Source organism: Papio anubis, chromosome 9 (assembly GCF_008728515.1).
Source record: "Papio anubis isolate 15944 chromosome 9, Panubis1.0, whole genome shotgun sequence".
Lineage (NCBI taxonomy): Eukaryota > Metazoa > Chordata > Mammalia > Primates > Cercopithecidae > Papio > Papio anubis.
In genome coordinates, this window is record NC_044984.1 from 71,356,823 (window position 1) to 71,382,783 (window position 25,961).

Sequence of the window (25,961 nt, forward strand, 5' to 3'; positions counted from 1 at the left end):
GCTTTGCTATCATACTCATGCCGTTTGTCTCCCCTGCTTACCACAACTGAAAATTAAATTCACATTTGTTGTTCTGGGTGCAGAAAGGCAGCCTACCAAAGAGGTTACAAGTGTGGCATCTAGAGCCGGGGGCTGGGCTCTACGACCGTTGACAAGGCAATCTGTCCCTCAGTTTCTTCCTCCATCCAGCGGGGATGGTAAAAGTACTGACTTCACAAGGTTGTAGGAATTAAATAAGATAATAATTGTAAAGCACTTTAGAGCATGTGAGGCCAACATGGTTTGTGTATTGGCTCTTTCTCTTTACTTGCTAATATTTATCCCCTAATGTTAAATGTTAAATATTTATTCCCTTAATGTGCCCTAAAATGGCAGGGACCATTACCCTGTTCACGGCTCTGTCTTCATTGCCTAGATCGGTGCCTGGCACATGGTGATAGAAAATTCTATGTTATGCTATAATCATCTTGTTTTAAACCTAACATGTTCATTTCAATGTCTTGCAAACTTTTGAGGCTCTGAATAACTTGTTTAAAATATTTTTTGGCTAAACATAATTCTTTGGGAGAGTAATCACTGTGAACAACCTAATGTATAATAGGAATTCAACAAATATTTGACTGAACCACAAATGGAGGTTGGGGGACAAATATAGACTCACTGACTTATATTGATAATATATCTTTATGTATATTTTTATGTTTTCTGAGTATGTATAGATGTATATACATACAGACATTATACACACACACAGTCTCTAAACATCACATCTTAAGAAATGACTGACAGGCTAAGCATCTCTGAGTTACTATCAAGACTTCTGTTTCTTTTGATTGTTTTTATAGCTGTATAATTAAAATTTAGGGTGGCTTCTTTTATTGACCTAGTGAAATAAAAGCTTGAAGATCATCAAAATAATGAAACTATTTAGCATTCCTCAAAAATCCCCCCAAACTATGCCTAAAACAGGTCCCTCTAATTAAAAGAAACAGAATGACACCTAAAAACATACATTTTTGTCTTTAAAGCACAGGATTTCTCACCTCATGTCTCAGTGCTTTATAAAAGGAGCAGATAACTCTAGGTCTACAATGGAAACCAGGTGGAGCCTGACCTAGTGCCTCTGTCCGGCAGTCATGTGGCTAAAATGAAAGCTAGTTAAACACAGACATACCCCTTCCCAGAATGACAGTGTCTTCAGGAAACTTCAGGCCTCACCTGATGTAATTTTACTACTGAGACTGGATGTCCCATGTAAACGGGGGACTCAGGTTGGACGACACTGTGTGACCTTGACATCACTGGACTCAGGTTTAGTGAGGGCTGACCCTGAAGCTGAGGGTCTGCAGAAGGGAGTGTGGACGACTTTGAATTAACCACAGCTGTTGGGCCGACGAGAAGCTGGGCTATTGATCCAAGGCCAGGCAGGCTGAAATTCACAGGTCCTGTGTTTGGGAGAGCACCAAGAGTAGAAGAAACTGGGCCCGGCATTGCAGGAGAATAGAGAACAGGAAAAGGGCCCAGAGATGGAGATGGTAAGACCATGCAAGGGACACTGAAAGACGGCAGCTGACCTGAGGACGGGCCCACAGTAGGGGGGGTGTGACTGCCAGATAAAAGTACATTGAAACCATTTAATCCTGAAAGAAAAGCAGAACAGGTGAAAATCAATATATGTCATCATGAGGATACCATTCAAGCTCACATTTGTCATGGCCCTTTCAAACGGGAGTCCACAATAAATCAAAGAATGATGAGGCCTTCCCCCAGCTGACCAGGCCAAACAGCCCACACCCTGCTTCTTCACAGCTGTGGCCAGGATTGTAATCCCACATTTATCTGATGCCTGTGAAATTTTTAACGTGAGTTCCACTGAACCCAAACTGAGAAGGCAAAAAGCTTGGATGGGAAAGATTACATCTTTATTTTTATTTATTTACTTATTATTATTTTTTGTTTTGTTTTGAGACACAGTTTTGCTCTGTTACTCAGGCTGGAGTGCAGTGGTGTAATCATGGCTTACTACAGCCTCAACCTCCTGGGCTCAAGCAGTTGTCCCATTTCAGCCTGCAGAGTAGCTGGGACCACAAGCACACCACCACACCCGCTAATTTTTTTTTTATTTTTTGTAGAGACAGGGTCTTCCTATGTTGCCTGGCTGGTCTAAAACTCCTGGGCTCCAGTGATCTTCCCACCTCAGCCTCCCAAAGTGCTGAGATTACAGGCATGAGTCACTGTGCCTGGCCAAAATATCTCCATAAGTTCCTAATTGAAAATTTTTATTTCCCTCAATTATCACAGGCAACAAATCAACAATTTTAACAGTACCTTGACTTTGTCACTAGGAAATAGTACAGACATGTGAAAATTACATTAAAGCTATTACAGATTTCTTAATATACTGTCAAGCTCATCACAACTTGGAAATTTTGACAGTATTGGGCTTGCTGCCAGATCTTTTTATTACTCAGTAATTTTAAAAATGGTTTTTCTAGTTGCATTCAATATAATTGGCTTCCTTTGTAATCCCATGTATTTAATTCTATGTATCCATAAACATTCTGAGGAGGAATCCATGGCCTTCACTAGAGTGCCAAAAGATCCATGGCACAGAAAAAGTTAAAAATCCCTGTGCTGGGCTGTAATTTTCATTCAGCAGGGGCTGAATCTATTTTTGTTCACCCGTGTATCCCCAATATTCAGTGCTTAGAGAAAGCACTAAAAGATACTTACTAAAGGAATAAAGAATTTTTTTCTAGATAAGTGAATAATCATAAATACTAACCTAACCTGTTCTAGCAGGTTAGGCTTAAGCCAACAAGGAATTGAGGAAAATCAATTTAGGTATCTTTGCATCAAGAGTAGCTTTATGTACAAAGTACATATTTTTAAAATCTGGTGTCTACTGTATTTCGGCTTTAATTCAAAATAGTAACAGCATTTATTGAGTCTTACTAAGTGCCAGGTACTATTATTCTAAGTGCTTTAGATGTATTAACTTATTAAATTTAACTCAATTTTCACAGCATCTATATGAAGCAGGTGCCATTATTACTGCTGTTTAACCAATGAGGATGAAGAATACTTAAGTTCACGCAATAATAAGTGGTTTTAAATGTCAAGCCCTCTTACTCCAGACCTGGCACCTGGTCATGATGCTATATACTCAGTACCTCTAGATGTGCAAGACGTCAAAACACTAGCTGCACACAATGGCCAACAGGTTCATACTGTTATACTAAACCAGTGCTAGATTCAGCTGAATTACCGTGCTTTTCCACCAAATAATGTTTAATGTATTTTTTTTTAATCATCTGCCTCAATTATTTTCCCATTACTCCTGAGGTTGGTGAAAGTAGAATCAGCTTCTCCATTTGTAGATGGAGAAAACAAAGGGGCTAAGAGTAAAATGACTCAGGCACATCAATAAGCCACTTTGGTCAGGTGACACAGACAAAAATTTAAAAATCCAATTCATGATCTGACTGCCACAAGGGACTCTAAGACATGATGATATCCCTTACCTGTGGGAGACTGCACACAAAGATACTGTAGCAAAGAAGGCTCTTTGGTGCTTTCATTTTCTTTTGAAGGCTTTTCAGCATCTGTATTTCTTGAAGGATTTCCCCACTCAGAAGAAACAGAACAATTTGCTGTTGCCTTTCCTGAAATCTCTTCTGCAGCAGGGAGATGGCCATTCACATGAATGTCTTTGAGGGGTATAGATGCCCTGTTACCCATAGTCTTGGGAGAGGCAAGGTCTGTGGAATCTGAGGGTTTCTAAACACAACCAAACCAGGAAGCAGGAAAATAAGTCAAAATTCCAGTAGTAAATCTCTCTTTTTTTTTTTTTTGAGACGGAGTCTCACTCTGCTGCCCAAGCTGGAGTACAGTGGCACGATCCCAGCTCACTGCAACCTCTGCCTCCCGGGTTCAAGTGATTCTCCTGCCTCAGCCTCCCAAGTAGCTAGGATTACAGGGGTGTCCCCTATGCCTGGCTATTTTTTGTATTTTTAGTAGAGATGGGGTTTCACCATGTTGGCTAGGCTAGTCTCGAACTCCTGACCTCAGGTGATCCACCCGCCTCAGCCTCCCAAAGTACTAGGATTAGTAAATCTTTTTTTTTTTTTTTGAGACGGAGTCTCACTCTGTCACCCAGGCTGGAGTGCAGAGGTGCCATCTCGGCTCACTGCAAGCTCCACCTCCCGGGTTCACGCCATTCTCCTGTCTCAACCTCCCGAGTAGCTGGGATCACAGGCACCCGCCACCACGCTCGGCTAATTTTTTTTTTTTTTTTGTATTTTTAGTAGAGACAGGGTTTCACTGTGTTAGCCAGGATGGTCTTGATCTCCTGACCTCGTGATCCACCCGCCTCGGCCTCTCAAAGTGTTGGGATTACAGGCATGAGCCACCACGCCTGGCTGGGATTAGTAAATCTTAATAACAGCTCTCTTAATATTGCTAACACATAAAGGTAGCATACAGCTGCGTGCTACGCTGATTTGTGTATGTCAGCGGTTTCCATTGTATTTGTAGGAATCATCTGAAAACGTCATGTCATGTCATGTGCATTGATAGTATTCTCAAAGTAGAGAAATGATAGAGATTTTAGCAATGGAAAACTGGCCATGGTGGTTAGACTGTGAGATATATTTCTGAGCTAGTAACACACATAAAGGGTGTTGATACTAGTCTTTTGGTGTCTCATAAGAACTGTGGGCTGGCCCAAGATGTCTTGGTTACCTAAGACATATGCCAGTCTTTCACTTCTGATCTGCAACCCCAGGCTATCTACAAAATGAGAAAGATTCATTCTGGCAAGAGAAAAAAATAGAGAAAGGTTCTTAATTAGTGTAATGATTTCCAGGAAGTGTGCCCAGCCTACCCACTGCAAACCACTGTAATGACAGTGCTCCTGCTTTCTGAGAGTTTTACTGGTCATATCTCATTAACCTCTGAATGGCTACTAAGCAGGAGATGTGGACAGCTCATATTTTTGTTCTTTTCATTTTGAAGTTAGGGAAACAGGATCACTGAGCAGTGAAGAGAACTGACCAAGCATAAGATCTGATAGCCAGACAGCACCCACATTCCTCCCTCTGGAACTCAGCTGCATCCTAGATTAGATGTTTAGTTCAGTGATCCTAATTTGTTTTAAAAAAAGGATGTAAAAAGCTGGAAGGAAATATATAAACATGTTAACAGTGATGCCTCTATGTGGTGGGATTCTGGGTAACTTTTCTTCTTTATACTTTTTAGCATTTTATAGAAAGTGTGAGTTTTATAAAAATCACCTTTCTTACGCACTATTTGAAGGCAAGATTTTTGGCAGAGCCACTCCAGTGCTTAATGAATTACGCAGGTGATATGAAATAGCCCCATATTCCAGACTCCATCGCTTATTAATATCAGTGTATCTTCATTAGGAAGAAGCTCGGGGCTAACAGGATGTCACCAGACACATCCACCTGCACTCCCTTACCTTGGGCATGACGAGCGACAGTGGGCCGTCTTCATATTCCCTGCTTTGCCTTTTCGTGGCTGGCTCATCCTCCTCCTGAGGTTTCCTTTCCTCACAGAGGCGCTTCTGAGCTGAGGGTGCGGATGACAGCTCTACTGTGGCTGGGGCTGCTGAGTTTCTGTCATCCCTCTCTGACCCTGACCCTGACGCTGGTCCCTCCTGCAGACTTCCATACAGCATGAACAGTGAGGCAGAGGGCACGTACACTAGAGGCTGGCCAGCAAGGAGTGCCGGCTTCAGGCTCTCCACAGCAGAGGCTGCAGAAGCAAGTGAGACGTCCACTTGTCCATTCAGACCGTTCTGCACAGAGAATGCCTGCAGGTCCGTCTGAGCAACAGAAAATACCGGGTGGGCTAAAGGATTAACACAATATTCTGGGTCAACAGAGAGGACAGGGAAAGGAGCAACAGGGTCCAAGCCGCTTGATGGAGGCACCACTCTCTTACTGGCAAAGGCTTTTCCCCTGTAATAAAAAGAAACGTAATGAAGTTAGCACATTCTATCAACTCCTGACCCTTTACTTTCCCAAACAGAGCCATGCCAAATCAGGAATGAGATAATACTCCTCAGGCAGATATGAAAGCACACTCGCTGAGCACGTGTTAGCTCATCCCAGAGGCAGACACCCAGGTGTGGCCTGGATAAATGGTTAGGATGGGGTGGGAGAGCCGATGTGGGAAGAGCCATTGGAATCTCAGGTGAGAGTGAACATTCCTTCCTCCTTCATCTCTTCCACATCTGATCGTTATCAATTACCAAGCTCTTACACCCTTGCCAGGCATGTACATACTATTATAATTAGCATAATAGTATAACAATTTTATGCAATTATTATAATAATAGCTACTCTTTGGGTGCGGTGGCTCACGCCTGTAATCTCAGCACTTTGGGAGGCAGAGGCGGACGGATCACGAGGTCAGGAGATTGAGACCACGGTGAAACCCCGTCTCTAATAAAAATACAAAAAGTAGCCGGGTGCAGTGATGGGTGCCTGTAGTCCCAGCTACTCGGGAGGCTGAGCAGGAGAATGGCGTGAACCTGGGAGGCGGAGCTTGCAGTGAGCCGAGATCACGCCACTGCACTCCAGCCTGGGCGACAGAGCGAGACTCCGTCTCAAAAAAAAAAAAAAAAAAAAAGCTACTCTCATTTCCCCCAGTTTACTAGTGAGGAAGACTGAAGTGCAGCGGTTGATCACCCTGCCTTGGGTGAGCCAGTTCTGAAGTGGGAAGCTGGGCCCATGCCCACATCGTTTGATGGCAAAACCCATGTTCTCAGTGACTGTGAGAGACGCTGGGAGAGTAACAGAGACTGGACTTTGATTTAAAAAACGATTAATCTCATTTGTCTCATTTCACAAATCCAGTATCAAAGAAATGAAGTGGGCAGTGAGGAAACAAACTTATCTTCTCAATTATTATTTTCTGCCATTCTTGTCCCATTCTGCTCTGCGTTGTTAACAACATTTTAGGCAGCACACAGTCAAAATTAAGTCCCATAAATGTACAAGTTTATAGGCCACCACAGTGGCTCATGCCTCCTGTGGGGTGCCTAGGAGGATTGCTTGAGCCCAGGAGTTTGAGGCTGCAGTGAGCTACGATCATGCCACTGCATTCCAGCCTGGGTGACCCTGTCTCTAAAATAAGAAAATGAAATAAATAAGATATAAACAATGTTGGGGCCTTTCGTTTGGAAAAATTTCCAAATATTTAAAACCATGTTTATGTTCTTACTATTTTTAGGAATAGAGAAGAATGATCCTTTAAGAAATAGTAAACAGAGGGCCAGGCGTAATGGCTCATGCCTGTAATCCCATCACTTTGGGAGGCTGAGGCAGGTGGATAACCTGAAGTCAGGAGTTCAAGACCAGCCTGGCTAACATGGCGAAACCCTGTCTCTACTAAAAATACAAAAATTAGCTGGGCGTGGTGGCGCATGCCTGTAATCCCAGCTACTCTGGAGGCTGAGGCACAAGAATCACTTGAACCCAGGAGGCGGAGCAGTGAGTCGAGATCATGCCACTGTACCTCAGCCTGGGCAACAGAGTGAGACTCTGTCTCCAAAAAGAAAATGCAAAAAGTAGGAAAAAAGAAAAAAAAAGAAAAAAAAAAAACACACACCCACAACAACACAAAAAAACAGTAAACAGAGGACGAGGATTTCTTTCCGTCTTTCTGATGGAATCACGAAGACCTGTTTTGCCCATCATCTCACTGCCCACTGTGCTGCTGAGAATAAAATGGAGCACCCTGGGCCACAGAGATGCATCATCTCTCCAATCAGCTGCCTCTGGTTGAGTAATGGGTATTGCTCAGCTCTGTGAAACTGAACATGCCCACCCTGGGTATATCACCCACCATCCCTCCACCCAGCCATCCACCTTCAACTTCTCCATCTCCACCAATGATATCACCATCACCTGACATGCAGACCTTCTTTCTAATGCCTGTCTGCTTTAGCGAGCCTTGCCAACTCACTGTCTCACACTGGTTTCCCTTTCTTTCCACCTCCGGTGAGCACAGCTCAGCTCTGCCCCACAGCAGACCAGAACGACTGCAAATGCTCTGTTCTGTGGCCTGCCTTTCTCCACTCCTAATCCCACCTGCGAAAAGTAGCCAGGATGATCTTCATCATTGAACCTATAGTAGCTCTTTATGGTTTCCCTGATGAATCCAAACTCTTCTCTGGCTTTCAAACTTGATCTAGTTTTTGCCAACTTTTTGCCAACTTGATCTACTTGCCTCCAACACCTAACCTCTTTTGCTGAATGGTTTTTCCTTTTCCTGTTCTATTTGGACAAACCATGACAGCAAAACGAGTCAGGCTTTGGTGTCTTCTACTCCCTGGCCCTGCCTTGTAATCTGCATCTTCCCATATCTGTCATTAAACACTTTTCTAATTACTCTGTTTAGCGTTTCTTCTGCTTTCTCTGGTGATACATGATTTCTTTCAAAATCGGGCCCCAAATTTAAGTCAGACAGCCTGGGTATATGAATCCCAGCTTTGTCACCTATTAGCAGTGTTACTTTGGGCAAGTTACATAACCTTTTTGCACTTCAGTTTCCGCTCTGTAAAATGAGGGTAATAGCTCTCTGTAAAACCTCAAAGGATTGCTCTTATGATCAGATGAGTCAATATACACTAAGGCTCCTGGAACGGTACCTGGTAGGTAGTGGCAAAACCAACTATGATAATGATGAAGTGATTCATGGAACTCTGATACATCATTTCTCAGGGTCATGTTAATTATGAATTGTCTCTTTTCAGTGTTGGTCTTTTTATCTGTTTCCTAGAAGCCATCATAGCTTACAGTATCCATTTTTCATACTTTGGTGTCCCTGATGCTAGTTCCTGCACAGTGTAGGGCACAAAGGGAAAACTTACCAATTCCTAACAAATAAACGGCTGACCTAAATTTTTTCTTTTGATAGTTGGCATTGCAATTTAGTCAAAGTTAACACTAGGAGATAGAAAAGAATACACTCTGAGCTTTTATAGACTACTTACTGTGAATTGTCTTCTATTTTCTGTCTGTAGACAGCTGCCAGGCTTCCAATTTCTAAAGAGTAGCCACCTGATCCTGAAAAGGAAGATGAAGGCTTAACAAATATAGCAAGAGACTTATACATACCAACTATATACTGAGAATTATATAGCTGAGAATTCATTATTCTCAGCTCAGAGATTACTCAAAACTGTTATGGTTTTGCTTCAAAAAGAAATTTTCAGAAGCTAACTGTTCATGGTGAATTCAGGTCTCATCAAGAATTCAAAATAAGCGTGGGCAACCCAGGGAGACCCCATCTCTACAAAAAAATAAAAAATTAGCCAGGCATGGTGATGCATGCCTGTGGGCCCAGCTACTTGGGAGGCTGAGGTGGGAGGACTGTTTTGAGTCTGAGAGGTCAAGGCTGCAGTGAGCTGTGATCATGCCACTGTACTCCAGCCTGGGTGACAGGGTGACCTTTCTCTCAAAAAGAAAAAAAAAAAAAGTATTCAAAACAAGCATTGCTTGGTAAGTCTAACGAGTTTCTGAGATACATCAAACAGGCCAACTATGCCAAACCAATTGGTCTACAAGGTGACTAGGATCAATTTTAGGCAAGGGGTCATGTTCATAGACTGTGATATCAGCATCTCCTTTGCCTCCAATAATTGCTTCACTTTAGCTAAGTAAAAAGTAGACCACTGGAAAAAACACTGAGAGAGTCAGTTTGTTTGGAAGCGCCAGCACATGGGTGCTGCACTGGCATGGGCTACAGCTACATGGCAACTGATGGACTCCATAGATTATGCAAGGGCAGATACCTTGTTCTTCTCTGTACGGGCTGCTGGGTTCTGAGTTCACCTTTCTCTGGATCCTCTCAGAAGCCTGAACTGTGTTGAAAGAACCATGGCGAGCCAGCTTCTGTTTTGCACAGACTTGAATCTGGCCATATGTTTCTCTTTTCAATTCTGGTAAGACAGATGCAGAAACATCCACCAGTTCTTCATCTACATAAATGAGAGAATTGGTAGTGTTGTTATACAGCTGTAATTCAGGATAATTTTCGTCTATTTAAGAGATGGCTTTGAACCTATAATTGTAATGGAGCTACTACCCTATAAATCAAAAACTAAGACAATCAAAGGAATTTTATGAGCCTTGTCTCAAACCCCAATTTCTTTCAATGTACTTTTTTTTTTTTTAAGTTAGTGGATGACTATAAAATGAGATTGAATCCATGTATATTCTAAAATTATCTGAACTGCAACAGAAGTAGAGCAAGATGTTCTTCAACCCGAATTAGAATGAGCCTCACATTTTAGATGCTCTATTTGGGCAGAGAGTATCAAAGGAAAGCCCGACAATGCTCATCCCAAAATGAATATTTTGAGATTCACTTTCAAGATTAACTGAGATCAGCTTCCTATGCCATAGATCTACAGCAATGAATAAGAGAATCTCTATTTTCTGTTATGCTTTATTATTTCTTTCTTATGCAGTAGGAGGCTCAGTTACTATGTGACCAAAGGAATAAGGTCAGCAGAAACCTCATGGTTGAAATGCTGCAGAACAGTGAGATTACAGAAGGTTAGGCCCTGGAGACACTGTTTGTGTTTAACGGAGTGTATGTGGGGTTAAGATAGAACTTTCTATACAGACTCAGGCAGCTATCCATGTTGTACAGATGGTCATCTCTACCTTATTCATTTGTGCTAATTTTTTTCTAAGCTCAAAGCTTGCACATTTTAGTTAGAGAATTGATTTAATAAACTGAAAGGCTCAGCTAGACTTACATTTTCTAAAACATGCATTTCACATTAATTAAACTTTGAAATGAAAATAACAACAAAAAGTAATCTTTACAGTTTTCTTTTTCTTAGAACAAAAGCCCAATTAGAAAAATAAGAAATTACAAAATCAAAAAGAAAACAGGTCAAGTCAGTAATAGGGGCCACATTTGCCTCCTTCCTGTAACAAAATATTGGACATAATGCATAAAACTGCGGCTCTCAACACATTTGGGCATCAGGACATGTAGGCCAGTGATCTCTATGAGACAGGAATCAAATAGGGTGAGTTCTACGATGATTTTAGCTTACTGCCTGGAGAATGTTTCTAGGTTGGGATGTAGGGAGAGGGACCTAGACAGAGACTGGAGGTCCCCCTAAGTTGAGGATAGAGCTGGGAGTCCTGGAAAGTCAAGGCAGCTAGGGTTTGCAGGGCAGAATGCTGGAGAGGACAGCTATACAGAAAGAGAATGCTGGGGATTTGCAAAGGTCCAAACTGAACATTCAGCGGAGTACTGATGCATGTGAGAAAGATACCCAAGGCCGGGGAAAGAACCATTAGAAAGTACTAGAGGGAACAATGTCTGCAGCTCATAGAGGACTGGGAAAAGTGACTGTTGCCAATAGCTACAGTAGAAAAACCTCCTAATTCAGGAGGCATTGGTTAGAGTACTAAAAAAGGTGTTGCCCTAATAAGGCGGAAAACGTACTAAAGACTAGAAGCTCATAGAGTTTTACTGAGCCAAACTTAAAAGCAACACCCAAAAGGATCACTGTTTCCATGTAACTTCACCACATCCCAGAACAAAGCTAAGAACATTTTTAGGAATACAGAAATGTCTAGCACCTAATAATGTATAATTATCAGTGTCTGGTACACAACTGAAAATATGACCCACAATGAGGAGAAAAATCAATTGAAATGGACCCAGAAGTGAAGCAGATGATAGGAAGTAGACCAGCACACTAAAACATGTATTAGTATTGCATACCATAAATTCAAGTCACTAGAGGAAAGACTGGATATGTTGTCTTAGAGACATCAAAAATGTAAAAGCTCAAATCAAACTTCTAGAGATAAAAAAATACAATGGTGGGGATGAAAAATACAGTGTATACAATTAATGGCAGATTAGAAAGTGTAGAAATAAATAGAGAACTTAAAGACATAGCAATAGAAAATGTACAAAAATGAAACACTAGAAAAAAGAAATGAACAAAGAATCAGCAAACCATGGGACAACTTTAGGTAACCAAAAGCAAGCATAAGTGGAATCTGTAAAAACAGCAGATGAGGGGACAGGAAAAATATTTGATTAAGTAATGGCTGAAAATTAGCCAAATTTGATGAAAACTTTAAACCCAAAGATCCAAGAAACTCAACAAATCTAAGTACAAGAAACATGAAGAAAAGGACACCAAGTCATACATCATCAAATCACTTAAAACCAGTCATAGACAGAAACTTAAAAGCAACCAGGGAAAAATGACACATTAACATATAAAGAACAGGATGATGGTTGATTTCTTGCCAGAAACTATGCAGGCTAGAAAACAGTGGAGCAACTTCTTTAAAGAACTAAAGGGCTGAGTGTGTGGGCTCACACCTGTAATCCTAGCACTTTGGGTGGCTGAGGTGGGATGATCGCTTGAGCCCAGGAGTTTGAGGTTGCAGTGAGCCATGATCGTGCCATCACGCCACTGCACTCCAGTTTGGGTGACAGAGTGAGACCTTGTCTCTAAAAAAAATGAACAGACATTTCTCAAAAGAGGACATTCATACAGCCAACAGACATATGAAAAAATGCTCATCATCACTGGCCATCAGAGAAATGCAAATCAAAACCACAATGAGATACCATCTCACACCAGTTAGAATGGCGATCATTAAAAAGTCAGGAAACAACAGGTGCTGGAGAGGATGTGGAGAAATAGGAACACTTTTACACTGTTGGTGGGATTGTAAACTAGTTCAACCATTATGGAAAACAGTATGGCGATTCCTCAAGGATCTAGAACTAGATGTACCATATGACCCAGCCATCCCATTACTGGGGATATACCCAAAGGATTATAAATTATGCTGCTATAAAGACACATGCACACGTATGTTTATTGCAGCACTATTCACAATAGCAAAGACTTGGAATCAACCCAAATGTCCATCAGTGACAGATTGGATTAAGAAAATGTGGCACATATACACCATGGAATACTATGCAGCCATAAAAAAGGATGAGTTTGCGTCCTTTGTAGGGACATGGATGCAGCTGGAAACCATCATTCTTAGCAAACTATCACAAGAACAGAAAACCAAACACCGCATGTTCTCACTCATAGGTGGGAACTGAACAACGAGATCACTTGGACTCAGGAAGGGGAACATCACACACCGGGGCCTATCATGGGGAGGGGGGAGGGGGGAGGGATTGCATTGGGAGTTATACCTGATGTAAATGACGAGTTGATGGGTGCAGCAGACTAACATGGCACAAGTATACATATGTAACAAACCTGCATGTTATGCACATGTACCCTACAACTTAAAGTATAATAATAATAAATAAATTAAAAAAAAAAAAAAAAAGAAAGAAAAAAAAAAAAAAAAAAAGAAAATGTGGTATGTATACACCATGGAATACTACTCAGCCACGAAAAGGAATGAAATAATGTCTTTTGTAGCAACTTGGCTGGAGCTAGAGGCCATTATTCTAAGTGAAGTAACTCATGAATGGAAAACCAAATATTGTATGTTCTCACATATAAGTGGGAGCTAAACTATGATGATGCAAAGGCCTAAGAATGATAACTTGGACTTTGGGGACTTGTGTGGGAAAGATTGGGAGAGGGTGAGGGATAAAAGACTACATATTGAGTACAGTGTACACTGCCCCAGTGGTAGGTGCATTAAATCTCAGAATTCATCACTAAAAAAAAAAAAAAAAAAAAAAGGAACTAAAGGAAAAAAAAACTTCAACCTCAAATTCTTTTATTTATTTGATACAGGGGCCTTACTGTATTGTCTAGGCTGGACTTGAACTCCTGGGCTCAAACAATCCTCCCACCTCCTTCCTCCTGAGTAGTGGGGACTACAGGCATGAGCAATGGTGCCTGGCGTCAACCTAGAATTTTTTACCCAGCAAAAACGTTTTTCAAAAGCAAGGGCACAATAAAGACATTCTCAGACATACAACAGCTAGAAGAATTCATCATTGGCAGACTTGCACTAAAAGAAATGTTAAAGTTCATCAAGCAGAAAAAAAATGATATTAGATGGAAACCTACATTTACAAAAAAATGACAAGCACTGGAAATGGTAACAACATGGGTTAGGGTTAGGAAATTTTCTTATTAAAATTTCTTTAAAAGGTAATTAACTGTAGATCAGGCGTGGTAGTTCACACCCCTAATCCCAACACTTTGGGAGGCTGAGGTGGGTGGATCACTTGAGCTCAGGAGTTCGAGACCAGCCTGGGCAACATAGTGAAACCCTGTCTCTACCAAAAAAACAAACAAAAAATCCCCAGTAACACACTATGGGGTTTGTAACATATGTAGCAGTAAAATGTTTGACAGCAACAGCACAAAGGCCAGGCAGAGAGGAATGAAAGCAAGTTATTGTAAGATTCTTGTACAATACATGTAGTATACTATCACTTGAAAGTAGACTGTGACAAATTAAAAATGTACACTATAAACCTTAAAGCAACCATTAACACAACAAAGAATTATAGCCAAGAAATCAACAAAGGAGATAAAATGGAAGCATAAAAAATACTTAATAAATCCAAAAGAAAGAAAAAGAGGAAAAATAAGCAAATAGGACAAATAGCAAGATGACAGATTAAAATTCAAGATCAAGAATCACATTAAGTGTAAATGGCCTAAATAACCCAATTGAAAAGCATAAACTGTCAGATTAGATGAAAAAGAATTCAACTATGTATACTGCCCACCAGACACTCACATTAAATAGAGACAGAAATTATTTAAATAAAAGGATAATATATATAACGCTAACTAATAAAAAGAAAGCTGAAGTGACTATATCACTATGAGACAAAGTAGATTCCAGAGCAAAGAATTATCTCCGGGAATAGAGGGTAATTTTATAATGATAACAGGGTCAGTTCATCAAGAAGACATAGTGATCCTAAATATTTATGCAGACAGAGTTCATGAAAGAGCCTCAAAATCCATTCCACAAAACTTTACAAATCTGCAACTATAATCAAAGATTTCAATATCCGTCTATCAATAATGGCTAGAACAAGTAAACATAAAATCAGTAAGAATATAAAAGAACTGGACATTTATAGAACATTCTACCAAACAACAACAGAATATATACTCTGTATATTTGTGTATATTTACCAAGATGGACTGTGTCTGTACCACAAAACAAGTCTCAATAAATTTAAAAGATTCAAGTTATACAAAGTATATTCTCTGGTTACATGAAATGAAATTAGAAATCCGTAAGAAAAAGACGTTTGGAAAATCCCAGAATATTTAGAAACTATATGACACGTGTCTGAATAATTTGTGGGCCAAAGAAGACATCAAAAGGGAAAACAGAAAGTATTTTGAATTGGAAGACAATGAAAACACATATATCGACATTTGTTAGATACAGCTAAAGCAGTACTGAGAGGAAAATTTATAGTACTAAATGCTTATTGGAAGAGAAGAAAGGTCTCAAATTAATTATTTCAGCTTCTACCTTAATAAACTACAATAAGAACAAATTGAACTCAAAGGAGCTATAAAGAGATAATCTGAATAGCTCTATAGCTATTCAAAAAATGTAATCTGTAGTTAAAAACCTTCTCACATAGAAAGTTTTTAACTACAGATAAAAACCAGACCCAAATGGCTTCACTGAAAAATTCTTTATTTATCAATTCTTCACTGATAAATTCTTCCAAACATTTAAGGAAAAAATAATAACAATTCTACACAAACTCTTCCAGAAAACTGAAGAGGACTGACTATTTCCCAACTCCTTTTAAGAGGTATTAGCATGACAGCAAATAGACAAACAGATCAGTGCAGCAGTATGGAGAGTCCAGAAACATTACCATACATATATGTGGTCAATTTATTTTTAATAAAGGCACAAAAGACATTTAGTAGAGAAAGGATAATATTTTCAACAAATGGTCTGGGTACAACTGGATATCAATATGTAACCTCCCATCCTCACAGAAAAGCACCCCATTGATCCATAACTCACACCACATGTGTGATCTCGTGTTAGGCAAAGATTTCTTACCTAAAAACTGAAAACATGACCCACTAAAGAAAAACAATAAAAATTAATATATTAGTGGAATTCCTGAAGATTAAGATCTTCTGACTTTCAAAAGACACTGGTAAGAAAATGAAAAGACAAAGCCACAGATGGAGGGGAAGTATTTGGAAATCATATACCTGATAAAAGACTTGTATGCAGAATATATATACAACTCTCACAATTCAATAATAAGAAAGCAGACAACCCAATAGCAACAAATGGGCAAAAGATCTGAGCACACCCTTCACTAAGGAAGATAAACAGATGGCAAAACAGATGTTTAACATCATTAATCACTAGAGAAATGCAAATTAAAACCAAAATGAGATACCACTACACACCTATCAGGATGGCTAAAATTAAAAAGACTGACCATATCAAGTTTTGGCAAGATATGGTTGAACTAGAACTCTCATATACTGTTGGTAGTAAAATGTTATAACTGCTTTGGAAAACAGTTTGGAAGTTTCTCAAAAATTTCAAACATCCACCTACTATACGTTGCAGCCTTTCCATTCCTAGGTATTTACGCAAGAGAAATGAAAACATATGCCCATACAAAGACATGTACATAAATAATCACAGGAGCTTTATATATAATAGCCTCTTCAGCAATAAAAATAAATTACTGATACATGCTACAATATGTATAAATCTCAAAATAATTCTGCTGAGTGAAAGGAGCCTGATCAAAAGAGTATAGTTATAGTTGATTCTCATTATTCACAGTAGTTATGTTCTATAAAGTCACTGCAAACACCGAATTAGCAAATACTGACCCATTGCTTCTAGGGGACATAAAGGATTAGGTTCCTGTGAGCCTCTGGTTACAACATTTTCATTAGCTGATCAATATATGACCTTGTTTATGTGTGTTTCTTTTTAAAGAAATCTGTTTAATATTTGTTGATTTATTAACATTGAACTTGGCCGATAGTACTATAACTCATACCTGATCAAAGCTTATCTAACACATGTATATTCTCCGTAAGGCACAATGCAGCTTTCTTGTGTTAAGAAACACTAGACAGCAATACTTGGGAGCCAAAAAGCACAAAAATGTGAACAAGTGGCACTAAAAAGACTGCAAACAGAATGCTGGCTTATGGTATGAGAGCTGGAACAAGAAGGCAGAGTACTGCCTGATTCATCTGGGAACATGTGCATTGGGAGACCCAAATTCTTTACCAAGCTGTGCATGACCACAACTGACTGTGGAAACACCCTGAGTACTGACTTTGGAGTTACAAGTTAATTTTAGTAAGTAGACAGATTCGCGAATATGAAATCTGTGAATAATGAAGATTGGCTATACATGATTCACTTACAACAAAATTATAGAAAATACAAACAAATCCAAGTGACAGAAAGCAGGTCAGTGGTTGCCTGGGGATGGGAGTGGGGACCAGGAGGGAGGAATTACAAAGGGGGCAGGAGGAGGCTTTTGAAGGTAATGGATATGTTAATTATCTTGATGATTTCACAGGTACATACATATGAAAAACTTATCAAATTGTAACTTTAACTTCCTGCCATTTATTACATATCAATGATATCTCGATAAAGCTGTTAAAAAGAAAACACCATTCATAATACAGTGTGCCATGCTGGTAGGAAAGAGGAGGAGGAAAACATTTATAAAATTTGTGAGAAATGGCTAGCCAAGGGATGAAGGAGAATGGCTCAGGAATCAAAGGAAACTTGATGTTATCAGTAATGAAACTAGGGAATACAGAAAGAGCAGGTTTCTGGAGGGCAGAGGAAATACGTTCAATTTGATTTTCCTAACCTGCCTCCAAAGTCTTTCTCTCATGTCAAATCAGAGAGTTCTCCCCGTTCTGTCCCGTGGTGCAAATACATGAACTTCTCGACTTCTCAACAGCTGCTCATCTTCCAGCTATCTTACTTTCTTTTTCTTTCTTTTTTTTTTTTTTTTTTTTTTTGAGATGGGGTTTTGCTCTTGTTGCCCAGGCTGGAGTGCAATGGCGCGATCTCGGCTCACTGCAACCTCCACCTCCCGGGTTCATATTGGTCAGGCTCATCTCGAACTCCTGACCTCAGGTGATCCACCCGCCTTGGCCTCCTGAAGTGCTGGGATTACAGGTGTGAGCCACTGTGCCCAGCCCAGCTATCTAATTTTCTTCAATGGTACGACCACCTTTGAGTCCTTCCTCTCTTTTAATCATTGTCCGAAGACTCTTGGTTAATTCTGTCTATCACATCTAGTCCAAATTTCTTGCCTTAATTTTTGAGGCCTTCCAAAAATGCAGTCCCCAGTGATCACACTGTAACACTGTATCTCATTATTTTTTATCCCATGTTCTCTTCATCCTTCCAAAACCTAACAGCCCATCAGAACTTAACTTGTATCCTCTCTGAATGCCTATAGAGCCAGTACCACCCCATCTAGAGTGTAATTGCTCTCCTAACTTTCAAATGTGTGCTAACTATATGCCTAATTATAGAAGCTCATTAACCAAGTAAAGTGAGTAAGGCACTGCTCTGGATACTATGGGGTAATCAAGGATGAATAAAGATGATGTCTGGTCTCAAATGTGTAGGGCAGGGACGACACCATCGTATCAACCTCATCCAGCACAAACCGCACAATACTCAATTGCAGTCATTCAGATGAGACACTCTGCTCTGGGCTATCAGGGAAAACTTCACAGAGGAGTTGACATTTGAGCCAGATCTTGAAGGTTGAGAATATTTTCATGTTAAAAAGAAGAGGGCTTCACAGGTGAAAAGAACGGGAGAAACCAGAGGCAGAAAGGAGAAAATGGCAAAGTTGTATGCTTCATGCAGGTAGGGACTGTGTCACCCACATCTTCAATCTCTCAGGGCCCTTAGTATAGTCACTGGCACACAGTCCACACTCAGTGTGTATGCACTGGGTTGAATTTGTTATACTTGATTTTAAGTGGTTTCATCTAGATCCTAAGTGAATAATGTGCTACAAGTGAGGTGGAGAGCTATATAGTTATAAGCCTGGGTTAAGTGGCTCACATTTATACCACTAACACCAAAATTGGAAGGGTAATTTAAAAATGACTTTAATGGCTTCTTCCCAGGCAGTACAGCTGTATGTAAAATAGCTGGTGCAGTTGGATCTAGTCCCTGATTGCTCATATATTACCCATGAAATAAGTAGAAGATAATATCCTCTTTGACTCCTGTTTTGTAAAATTATATTTATAACCTTTTAAATAAAAAAAGTCCATTACATTCATACTATATTTAGATGCAATCTTACCACCTATTAGTTTTGTGATAGTAATTGATGTGATTTTTACTCATAATTTTTACATTATGTAGAATTTCAAAGAGAAACCACGTTTTATTCTGCTAATGTAGCAACAACTGAAGTTCAAAAGAGGTGTCATTTTTAATTCTCAGTCCCAAACTTTCAGGAAAAAGCTTCAGAACAAAATTTAAACAGTTAAAGAGCTGTAAATTAGTAGAGATACTCCCACGTTATAAACGCTCAGTATTTCTTTTCCTACTATGTGTGGGCAAACCAGCACGCACAATTTGTAGGCTAATGTTAACCGTTCCAAGAGTGGAGTCACATGTCTATTTTGTATGTGACATGGGAAAAGATCAGTCTCACTGTGTAGTAGATGTGAGACCTGAAAAAGGAACTGAGAATTGGAAATAAAACAGCCTGCTAGCAAAACCACGCCACCTTACCATTTGAGCTGAAGTCTACAGGCCCGATCCACTTGAAGGCTGGTTTACGGCCTCGCTCTTCTGTTACGTGCACTTTCTTTATCAGAGCCAAGCTGGTCAGAACATTGGCTATGTCATAGAGGCGTCGTACCTTTGCTTGAAGATATAAAACATGATTATGATCATGCTGCCTGTGACACCATAACAGTTTAGTTTATGTGACAGGTAACTTTTCTCAGCTGCCATATAAACCTCGGGTGGAAAGCAGCAAGCTGGGATGAGGAGACCAGTGGCTCTGTTATAAAATCACCCAGGATTTATGTACCTGCAGTATCTGAAGGCTAAGGGAAGGTCAGTGTGTCCTTACATTTCCACAACTTCACACCTCTTACAAGAGGCACCTGGCGACACACAGGGAGCACTGTGATTGCAAAAACAGCAAGGGAGGGAATGGGCTGTAATTAAAGGCTTAGTGAATGTAATTCTGACATGGCACGTCAAAAGCATGCCCTGAGTTTCTCCCAGCAGGAGACTGTGGTGCCAGCTCCACCAGGCAGCTGATCTGTGAAAATGACAAAGATTCCCCAGAGCTTCCTGCCAGGTTGCACTCCTGGGCACACAGGATGCTCAAGGTCAACAGTACAACTGTGCTAAAGACAGGCAGCTCCTCACCTGAAATCGTAGCATTCCAGCCACCCAGTGAGAAGCGGTTGGATGGGCCTCACCTGAATCTTAAGTGGTTTTGGGAGAAACACTTAAATATGTACAAAGTAGAGGAAATACTTAGCAGGGGTGGTAGCACATGAAACAGGCAGGATAATGACCACAGAGTATTTTCTATTCAAGAAATGGATTTACAGGTAGGAAACCCACTTGACCTCGGTGTTAAGATCAAGCAAAGAAGTTTGAATTATCATCTAGAAATAGTAAGCATTCACCCCAGATGCAGCTTTCTTCTTCCCAATCCTGATTTTATCTAGCCACTTCACCCACAGGGTGACTGTAATTTCAGCTGGAAACAAAAAATAGCTAGAGAGTGTTGCAGCTCATGGTTTCCTGGGGCTTACAGGCTACCAGCAGCCCAGGGCATTTGGCTCAGTATCCAAGCCGGACAGAAAAGGAGGATGCACTGGGTGTGATGCTTGGAAACTCTCTCCCTGTCCATGTCCCACCACCCTTACCCTGGGCATTCTTCTGGTTCTTACCTGTAGACAATTTTCATCTCCACCCTTCAGAAGAGTATGCAGGGGGTGGGGAAAAAAGGGGAAAGAAAACTCAGACATTCTGTCTTGGATGCAGCATTACTAAAGAGAAATGCAAAATAATTCACACCCTCCCTAACCGGAGTTCTCAGGATAGTGTTCTGTTTTTTCACTCTACTGAAACCATCAAGAAAAAGGCACTGACAGAACTTTAAGCTGAATTCTAGTAGGTGACTAACTTACCTCTCACAGCACCAAAAACCTTGATGAATGCAGGAAAGGAGTACATATGTCAAAAACAATATATGTATTTTTAATCTTGGAAGGAGAAAATATCAACACATGAAATCCCACCCTTTTTGTACTAGTAAGTTGATGTAGGTGAAGATTCTTACTTTTAAATTTACTATGGTCCGGGGCATCTTGGCTTTCTTCTATCAGTATTTTGGCAGCCACATCCAGAGTGACAATCTTGGTTTTGGAGACGAGGAACAGCATGACAAACTTCTGGCTCATAATTCTCAGAGACTTGTCTTTTCTACTGTTTGCAGATGCTACACAAGGAATGAAACAAAAGCATCAAAGCACATGATTTTCTACAAGAAAGACTATACTTGCAGCTTCCCAAAATGATCTAGCCCTATCAGCAGATGGAACGATCACCCTTGTCACAGGCAGAAGCTTACTGGACACACATTGCAGAAGTCAGCTCAGGAAGAAATGAGGCCGATTTTCTTGTGGCTCGTAAAATTACTCTACAGTAGGCATAAACTCTGAGATGCATATTTTAAACCACTCAATGCTTTATACTTATACTTCCTACAATAGAATCCATACGGTAGTTTTACCGAGGCAACTTCTTGGAAAGATTAACGTAGAATGATAAAAAGATAGGGTAGGAATGTAGAATTGTTTTTAGAACATCAAGTCTCCTCTCAAAGGCAAATTGCTACTCCATTTTTATTTCTCTGTGCCTGCAATATCTAGACTATACCCTAAACATAGTAGATGCCCGCCTCTTCCACTTCTTTTCAGAAATATGTGAATAAATGAACTATATAGAAACAGAAGACAGATTAGATATGTGCTCCTGTGGATGGCAGGCAAACCATCCCTGACAGATGGCTGTCTTCTCTGGTTATTAAGATAAGTACTGGCTCATGGGGTGGAACTAAAAGGCATGAGGCAGTGAATCTAATGAAAACCAGGCCCACCTTTCTTTCCATTTCTTATATTTGCAAGTGAGACGTGATACTTGTACTTTGTCATCTTAACAACAGGGATGAAGATCAATGGCTAAAACAAGAATAGGCTAAATATGAATTGGGAAGGAAGAATGCCGCCGATGTAAATAAAAATTCTGCACCAAATGAAAGCAGACGTTGTCTGTCTTTCTTATCAACATTTTCTGCGAATGGAGTTCTTTTCTAAGTAGTCTAAGTCTACTTCAGTATATAATTAGATAAAACTCTTTGAAAATATAACTTTTTCGATGTAAATCTTACAGTTGCACAAAAAGAAGCAGCATGGGGCTGCCAGTCTAAAAATGGGAGTACTGCTAGCGATCTATTCTCCCAACAGGCCAAATTCGAGTGAACTGCCATCGGCCAGGTTTGTTTAAATGAGGTCAAGTGGACAGTCCAGTTGGGGAGTCATCTGCTTTCCTTTCTCCAGTGAAGAGAATAAGAGGACATCTCCCTCCAGGTTTGTCAACCTGGCACTTCCCATCTGAGCAGTGAATCTCTGCAGAAAAGACCATCACTCACTCTTTCTCTGCCATTACTCATGAAGTTACAATGGACTCACAAGAGGGATAGTCGGGTTCGGAGAAATCCAATAACTGTTGTTCCTGGGAATCTGGATCGCCATCTTTTCTACGTTCTCCAAATTTATAATCCATCAGGTCCAGCTCTTTCTGTTGGAGGTAGGCCATCTGCTCTTCATATTTCTGCTCCTCTCCTAGTCTCTGGAGGTTCCTCAGGGTTTTTGGCAGGCTGTGCCGTCCATGCCAGCCATACTGATTCTTAGCCACCCGGCTGACTAGATGCAGCGATTCCAGCACATTTACAATGTCATAGATGCGTCTCCTTTCCACACCTGTTTAAAAACAGAGGCCGATGGACATCATGCAGACAAACATTTTTGAAGAGAAGTTTCTTGAGGGCCTGGACTATGTCTGTGAACTACTTTGTCTGATCCCCAATATAATGCCCACTGCCTGGATGCTCAAGAAATTCAACCTGTAAGGATGCAACCAATAGAAATTATTTTTCTTTTTCTGTCTTGAGACCCAACCCTTAAACAGATCTAAGATAAAACATCTATCTAGAGATGGTGACATTTCCATCTGTCTGACATAAACAGTACAGCAACTGCTCTTTAGACCTGTCAGGCAAACCACACAAACATTTCAGCATGCTGAAATTGGTGGTCTGAGCAATACACGTAACAGTGTGCCTAATGGACACTTGATGAATGGATGGTTGACTGTGACTTGTACTCCTAATTTTGCAGACTATAAAATCAACTGTGTCCAATAACTGACACTTCCCCATTAGACAATACTATCTATCCTTTCATGAAGTTCCAATGATATAAAAATATTACCTTGATAACGCTCTCAATGGACCAGTAAGGAAAATGGATGCATATATTATGTTTTCTATTTTGAACTGGAAATGCAGGTGTCAAGGGCTTGAATGCCCTTCTCATATTGCTGAAGGAAGCCAGAGCTGGGGTTGGAACAACATGGGAGTCTCCTTTTGTTCATCATGGCTATTGACAATTCTCTGTGTTCTCATTCACCATAACCTGGCAAACAGCCCAAAAGTGAAGCACAGAGACTCCAGTACAAGCTGACCACGAGGCTCGGCAGCTCACTACTCACTTTTCCAACACTCCCAAGGCAGCTAGGATTATAAGCTGTCCATTACACCTAGCAAAAATACTTATAGTGGTTAAGGTGGGGGGCTCTGGGGTCAGACTGCCTACATTTGAATCCCTGATAAATCCCTTAGTAGCTGAGTGATCCTGGGAAGTTACTTAACCTTTTTGTGTTTTTGTATTTATCTTATATAATAATGAGGATGAAATCTAACTGTAACTGTAGAGTCCCCAGTAGGTGTTAATTTTAAATAAATACTTTTGTCATTACTTTTGGCATGACATTGGTTATACCTAAAATCCCTGCTAGCATGAGAGGTCATAGTAGAAACAGATTTTTTAAATCTCATGTCTGTGATTCATTCTGTTATCTAACAGGCCCTTGGGCCTATAGCAAAAGCCTCCAGGCATCTTGCAGAAAACCAGCCCAGCTACAAAGATGCCTTCTTTCATTTGCCAGGAGCTGTTATATAATCAGGGCAGACTCTGAATGTAGCTGTTGGCCCTTCAAAAATTTAACATGAGAAATATACCAAATTACAATGAGAACTCCAGAGCTGAGAGGAAGTTCTATCACATGCATGAAGAAGCATTTCACAGTCAATCAGAACGTTTCAGCTCATGACCCTGAAAGGCTTATTACCCTCACAAGCTCAGGCTTCGGTGCCAGATGCCTGCTGGAAGGTGCTGGCAGGAGCAGGCAGCAGCCCCTTGTCCAGAACTGCCTGCTTCTTTATTCCAGTCTGTTTTCATGTATTAACACATCTTGTTTACAGCATAACATTATATAAACCTTCCCATTATAAATGTCATGTGACCGCAACTGACACCCCAGGGCCAGCCATATGCCTGGCTGTTTTGTTAGTTGATATCTGACGACAAGCTGTTAAGTCTCCATCTAGTGGCTAGACATCCCAAGAAGGGAAAATAAAAGAAGTTTCTGACCATCCAGATGATTCTCAGGATGCATAGTGGCTGCTTAGTAGGTGCTTTTGGTGAAAACCAACATGACAGCTGCCTGTCTGCACAGTCCCTTACCTCTTTCATCTGAACTGAGCTTAACCATCCACTGGCTGGTGCACTAAAAAGTTCCATTTCACAGGTCTCAAGACCCGTAGATTACTCTGGGGGCTTGCTCTGTCAGAACGGTTTTCCCTGCATTCAGTCTTCTTTTTCTTTTGTATTGAAGTCATTCTATTAACCCCAATCATGGCATTAGTTATATGGTCAAGGATTTACTAATTTTTGCTATGCTTCCCTTAGTTGCTGGTGGGACTTACTAAGAATTCTCAGTCCAGAAAAATAGTTTCCTAGGCTGTGCTATTAAGTCACTCCCAGTTCTCTAAACTGTTACCCATGATATCCAGTGTCAAATCTACATAGCACTGGAATCTGGAAAACAATGCAATTTGAATGCTCTGCACATCCTCAGTAAAATACAGTCTTGCAGTCTGTAACCTGGGATGTGGCACAGAGTTCAGACTCAACCCCAAAAGATAGTCGGCAGTGAAATAGCTTCCAGCAAGGGACCCCATTTTATGATGTCACATGAAAAGATGGCATGCTTGTTTAGCAGGTCTGGGTGATCAGGAGGCACTGGGAAGCTGTTGTAAAAATCTCTAGAGTTCTGCTCCAGGCAGCCATAACATGGGGTGTGCACAACCATCTGCAGTCATACGAAAGTAGGAGTCCACGTTTCTGTCCTCTCTGGGATGCAACACAGCCCTCAAACATCTAATCCTTTGTCTTCTGCAGGGACACCAGTGCAAGACTCCTTAATGGAAGTTGGGTACATGGAGGAAGTAGGCTTCATGAACCCCAATGAGAAGGGTATCAGACAATCTGTCATTTTACCTTCATTACTGTAAGACTAGTTTCTAGGACCCTGGACCCAAAAGCCCTCAACTGGCTCTTCACCATGCCTACTGGAAGATGCTGGCAGGAGCAGTCAATAGTCCCTTGCCCAAAACTGCCTGCTTCTTTATTCCAGTCTGTTTTCATATGTTAACACATCTTGTTGAGAGAGTATAACATTCCATACACCCTCCCATTAGAAATGCCATGTGAATGCAACTGATACACCCCAGGGCCAGCAAGGGACCCCATTTTTTGATGC

General features: G+C 40.6%; 1 protein-coding gene and 2 long non-coding RNA genes across 7 annotated transcripts in view; 2 read left to right on the forward strand and 1 right to left on the reverse strand.

Moving 5' to 3' along the window:
* LOC116268897 overlaps positions 1 to 25,961 on the forward strand; it is a 73,688-nt gene that overhangs the window by 13,417 nt on the left and 34,310 nt on the right. The window lies entirely within an intron of this gene.
* The window catches only part of E2F7 (E2F transcription factor 7), a 42,792-nt gene that overhangs the window by 494 nt on the left and 16,337 nt on the right, over positions 1 to 25,961 (reverse strand). For 3 of the 5 annotated variants that reach the window (XM_003906810.4, XM_009181245.4, XM_017946027.2), the window contains exons 5-12: positions 22,769 to 23,059; positions 21,358 to 21,516; positions 19,782 to 19,916; positions 9,827 to 10,012; positions 9,026 to 9,098; positions 5,483 to 5,984; positions 3,525 to 3,780; positions 1,219 to 1,640 (exon numbers count right to left, since the gene is read on the reverse strand). In XM_003906810.4, coding sequence (XP_003906859.2) covers positions 1,219 to 1,640; positions 3,525 to 3,780; positions 5,483 to 5,984; positions 9,026 to 9,098; positions 9,827 to 10,012; positions 19,782 to 19,916; positions 21,358 to 21,516; positions 22,769 to 23,059 — 2,024 coding nt within the window. The remainder of the gene's footprint in view (positions 1 to 1,218; positions 1,641 to 3,524; positions 3,781 to 5,482; positions 5,985 to 9,025; positions 9,099 to 9,826; positions 10,013 to 19,781; positions 19,917 to 21,357; positions 21,517 to 22,768; positions 23,060 to 25,961) is intronic. The other 2 variants (XM_009181247.3, XM_009181248.2) reach the window with 2 other exon arrangements.
* Positions 19,991 to 22,337, forward strand: LOC103875863. Its single transcript, XR_634841.4, has 2 exons — positions 19,991 to 20,111; positions 21,514 to 22,337. It is a non-coding gene; the product is annotated as an uncharacterized LOC103875863 (long non-coding RNA).